This window comes from Bidens hawaiensis, unplaced genomic scaffold, assembly GCF_021521415.1.
Source record: "Bidens hawaiensis isolate Kalapana, Puna unplaced genomic scaffold, B.hawaiensis_p1.1 tig00007048_1, whole genome shotgun sequence".
Lineage (NCBI taxonomy): Eukaryota > Viridiplantae > Streptophyta > Magnoliopsida > Asterales > Asteraceae > Bidens > Bidens hawaiensis.
Genome location: NW_027491484.1, coordinates 1,067,798 through 1,072,941, shown reverse-complemented (window position 1 = coordinate 1,072,941; position 5,144 = coordinate 1,067,798). Strand labels below are relative to the sequence as shown.

General features: G+C 36.5%; 1 protein-coding gene across 2 annotated transcripts; it reads left to right on the top strand.

The window, feature by feature from the left end:
• The first annotated feature begins 227 nt into the window (after positions 1-227).
• LOC143634381 (increased DNA methylation 1-like) lies at positions 228-5,144 on the top strand. Of its 2 annotated transcripts, none has more exons than XM_077102480.1 (8): positions 228-1,811; positions 1,900-1,999; positions 2,371-2,453; positions 2,525-2,769; positions 2,860-2,946; positions 3,019-3,118; positions 4,021-4,225; positions 4,742-5,144. In XM_077102480.1, exons 1-8 carry the CDS (start codon positions 228-230, stop codon positions 4,840-4,842), a joined length of 2,505 nt encoding a protein of 834 aa, XP_076958595.1. In that variant the 3' UTR covers positions 4,843-5,144. The 2 variants fall into 2 exon arrangements, with proteins under 2 accessions (XP_076958595.1, XP_076958594.1); XM_077102479.1 differs by having other exon boundaries at positions 4,736-5,143.

Genomic DNA, 5,144 nt, shown 5'->3' with positions numbered 1-5,144 from the left:
CTCTCTTTTAAGTTTACAGTCCACCAGTGTGGCACTGTTACCAACTTATAACTAGTAATGGTGATGGTTGTGTTATTGCAGATAATGTAAAATTCATAGGCTGGCTTTCTAACGTGCACTGCGGTTATGATCATGTTTTAATTAAAGGATCTGTGAATTTTGTTTCACAGGTTTAGCCTGTGTCCTGAAGATCTTTTTTGATCAAGAAATCAAGAAAGAATAAAAAAATGAAGGGGCATTGTGTCCAGTCCTTAAAGACGTTATTAAGCTGTGGTATCAACGATTTGCACGATGATGGTTTTGAATGTTCAATGAACGAACACCAGATTTTTAGGGAGGTCTTTTTCGGACACGAGAGTGGTAAAACTGATGGAATGAGTAAAATGTATAATGTAACTGGAGCAATTACTTTTGACAATGACAAAAAGACCCCTAAAGATATCTCATTATGTTCAGACAGTGGCAGTTCAGTTATGACAATCCAAGAAGACTTTCAGAATCTAAAGGAATCTTCTGAAGAGCCTGCTTTATTTACTAGAAGTTCCCCTTGTATCAAATATAAGCGAAGAAAGATTTTACCTGTAGAACAGTTAGATCATCTTGAGACTAAATCTTATCCAGAAATGGTAGTTAGTTCTTCAGTTTCATCAAAAGTAGTCAGTTCTAACTCAAATGATCAGAAAACAGATGATACAGTTCAAACTTCCAAGAAAAGATGGAAAGATTCTTCCTTTATTGAACTAGATAAAGATGAACTATTAATCCCGCCAGAAGATTCTGCCACAAACCCTAAACCTATTTTGCGTTATTATACTTTTCACTTACTTAAAGCAGCCGGTTGGTTAATCGGGAGGCGTAACCGAAAACAGGGTGGGGAGTACGTCTACAAAACACCCGAAGGAAGACCGATTCGGGAATTTCATAGATCTTGGAACATGTGTGGTCAAAGGTTAGTCAAAGATGCAAAATATGTTGGCGTATGTAATGGCACGGTGTGGACCAGTTTGACTGATTTTCGGTCTGATCTTTCTAACGCGTTCACCGAGGTTGAAAAGTTGAGAAATTTGAGGACTAAAACTGCATTAGCTCATTGGTGGTACTTGCTTGATCCATTTGCAAAAATGGTGTTCATTGACCGAAGTCTTCCCCTTTTGAAACAAGGGAAAGAAGTCAAAGCTAAGAGAAGCGCAGTCAACTGTTCTAGAAGTTTGAAGTCCAAGAAGCATCAAAAGGCTAAAAAGGTTAATTGTCACCTTAAAGATGATGATCTTTTGTTCTCGGCTGTTTTAACGAACCTATCTAATAACAAACGTTTGGGTGTTAAAAGAAAGTACAAGAGTAAGCGAGGCGGTTGCAGACTGCTTCCAAGCAGTTCTGCAAACCGTTCTGGGTTAACGGTAAGAACGGTATTATCTCGATTGATAGATCTTGAGGCTATCCATGTCAATGAAGTGATCCAGTACAGGAACCCACAGGATGATTCCGTAGTCAAGCATGGTGTAGTGACTCGAAATGGTATATCATGTAGGTGCTGTAAGAAACTGCTCTCGGTTTCTGATTTCAAGAATCATGCTGGTCAACCACAGTCTTCATGTTTGAATCTTTATATGGAATCTGGAAAGTCATTCACTTTATGTCAACTGGAAGCTTGGTCAACCGAATACAAGGTTCGTCAAAGTACCAAAGGGGTCGTACAAGTGTATAAAACTGACAAAAGTGATGATAGTTGTGGACTTTGTGGTGATGGTGGTGAGTTAATATGTTGTGATAACTGTCTTTCAACATTTCACCAAGCATGCTTGTCTACACAGGTCTGTGTTTCATAATAGTATTATAATTATATGGAATATGGTTACAAAATTATCATTTAAAATTTTGATCCCATTTTGTGTTTTGCAGGAGCTACCTGAAGGCAATTGGTATTGTGCAATGTGCTGTTGCAATAAATGTGGGGATGTAGTCGATAATGATCTGAAATGTTTGCAATGCGAACGGAAATGTAATTTCCTATACCTATCAATCTGAAGATTATACCTTTTCTTATCATTCATTATAAATTGCACAATTGGTCCCTGTGGCTTGGTCCCCAAGTGTGGTCCCTGTGGCTTGAGTGCGTGACCATATTGCACAAATTTAGTCCAAACATATGTGAGGGGCTGCACGTTTAGTCCTCAGTGTAGTCCCGGTTAATTTTTAACTGAAAAGTGATGTCATGTGCCATTCATGTGAGAGTAATTATGTCTTTTCAAATTTCAAATCCTAATAAAATACTCTTTTAAACTCCAGATTTTGCAATATGGCAAACCAAATAGACCGTTGTGCAATTCTTTCTGTTATTTGTTTACTGACAGCTGTCTTGCTTGTAAACAGATCATGATGAATGCATCAAAGAGAACAGAATCATGAAAGATGCAGTGGGTCCCACCTGGTTCTGTGGAGAAACATGTCAAAAGGTGATATACATTCATGATCTTTAACACCATGTGTCTGCAGATTCTTGATATTCAATCGTCATCTTGTGCAGATTCATTCAAGTCTTGATTCTCAAATCGGATCCGTGAACCTACTTTCTGATGGTTACTCATGGACCCTACTGAGTTGTATACAAAGTGACCTAAAGGTCCACTCTGGTCAACATTTTGTCGCCCTAGAAGCCGAATGCAATCTAAAACTAGCGGTTGCATTAACAATAATGGAGGAATGTTTTCTTCCCATGGTGGATACAAGAACCGGCATCCATATGTTACCTCATGTATTGTACAATCAAGGGTGAGTGATTATTATGAATTACTAAACCTGACTTTAAATTATTATTATTATAATTGTACACTAATTTTGCAACATTATTGTTTTCTGTAGATCAGAATATGTTCGTCTTAACTATGAGGGATTTTACACAATGGTTTTGGAGAAAGATGACATTTTACTTTGTGTAGCATCCTTGAGGTATATTTTGTTACATGTTTACTTGTTTTCATTTGGACGTTATTTTGACATTCTTTTTTAATCTTGATTCAGGATTCATGGTGCAAGGGTTGCGGAAATGCCCCTTATTGCAACATGTAGCAAATATAGGCGTCAAGGAATGTGTAGGCGCCTCATGAATGCTATTGAAGAGGTAAGAGCTTCATTTATTTTTAGTTTTGTTTGTTTGACTTTTTCTTTATTTGAAACAAAATGTATCACATTATATATATATTATCTAGTCACTTTTATCATAATTATATGTATAATAATACTTATTGTTTGATTATATGTTTATAATATATATTCTAATAAAAGGTTCCTTTAGACCTTTACACTAGGCTTGTAAATGAACACGAAAGGGGCCTGTTTGTGTCCATTTAACTTTAACCGAGCAAATGATCGGGTACGTACAATCAAACAAACAAGGTTTTCTTGATTGTGTTTGTTTGTTAAGAAAATGAACATGTTCGTATTCGTGTATAAACATAATTGAGCTACAACTGGTTAAAAATAATTTGAAGAACAATGTATTGGATCTAAAAAGTAATTAAAACTAGACTAAGTCGGAATGGGCTAAAAGAAATTTAAATGAATATATTAACGAACAGACATAAATTAATGTAAAAGGATGAACATAAACGAAATTAAATGGACGAACGTTCACGCACATAAATGAAGGAACGAAACGTGTTCATGTTCGTTCGTTTAATCAAATGAACAATATGCTCGTTTGTTTACTAAATAAACGAAGTTCCCGCCGAATGGTTCACGAATTGTTCACTGAATATTCAGTTCGCCTACGTGTCTGGTTTAGACTCACAAGTCCATTCATGCATGGCATATGAACCACTAAGCTCATTGAGTAAATGAGCTCCAATACAGGCTCGAGCTCGTTTAAGCTCGGCTTGATTTGAGCGTTAACGAGGCAATCTGAAGTAGTTCATGGACAGCTCGGCTCATTTACACCCATACATATACAAGTGCTCTGTTTTTTTTATTTCTAGAACTTATTGATTTAAATACATGTCTAACTCCCGGTTGTTGTGTGCTCAGATGTTGAAGTCCTTCAAAGTTGAGATGCTAGTGGTGTCTGCCATCCCGAGCTTAGTTGAGACATGGACCCATGGGTTCGGTTTCACCCCTTTAGAAGCCGATGAGAAGAAAAGTTTTGATAAAACTAACCTCATGGTGTTCCCGGGAACTGTGTGGCTCAAGAAGCCCATGTACCAAGGGTCAATCCAGAACACCTACTTTCCTGGTGAGCCCCACTTCTCATAATCTCATATATGTGGCAAAGTGATCGGTTATGTAGAGAACTGTTGGAACCACATAAACATTTAGATATGTTTTTTTAACTATGATACATGGTTAAGGAGGTTATGTAACCGCATAACCGCCTCTTCTTTTCTTTCCCACTATATATGATCCACAGTTCCACACTATGCACAATTTCTTATGTGGTTCTAGCAGTTATTTACACTGGTCGGTCATCGGTGATACTCCAATTTAAAGAAATTTTTTTAAGAGGTTTCGGTCATCGGTGATACTCCAATTTAAAGAAATTTTTTTAAGAGGTTTTGACTTTTGACCCTACGTGTTTTCCTTTTCGAAGCTATGTTACCTGTTTTTGATTCTCGATACATAACTACGAGTCGGTTCATTTTAAGTAAATTGGTCGAAATTGCCACTTATAACTTGTTTACATTCTAAGATAGTTAAAGTAAAATTTTCACCTCTTTTGTGTTCTAAAAATCGTGAACATGTACAGCTATAGAAAGTGTATCTTCAGACAATAATGGTGATCTGGTGGATACGGTGCCTGTTTATGACATGGAATTTTTGAAAGAGTTGGAAAACGTTATAATGAGATGGTAGAACAAGCAAAGCTTCGTTTGCCGAGCAGTTGGAAATCCCGCTTCTGGTAATAAAGTTTGTATGGTAAAAAAAAAGGTAATGCTCAATTGTTCGATACTACAGATTAAGTTTTGACATTCGCGGTTTAGTTCCTTAACTATTTTTGGCCGTGGTTAATATGTAACTTTTTTTAATATGTAAGAAACTTGTTAAAACTAGTTTTTTATATGGGTTGATGTTGGATAAAGAAGTCAAAACTAATTCTCTTATATAGTATTTGGTCATCTACATTCTACCATACGGTCATCATTCATTTTTTGTTC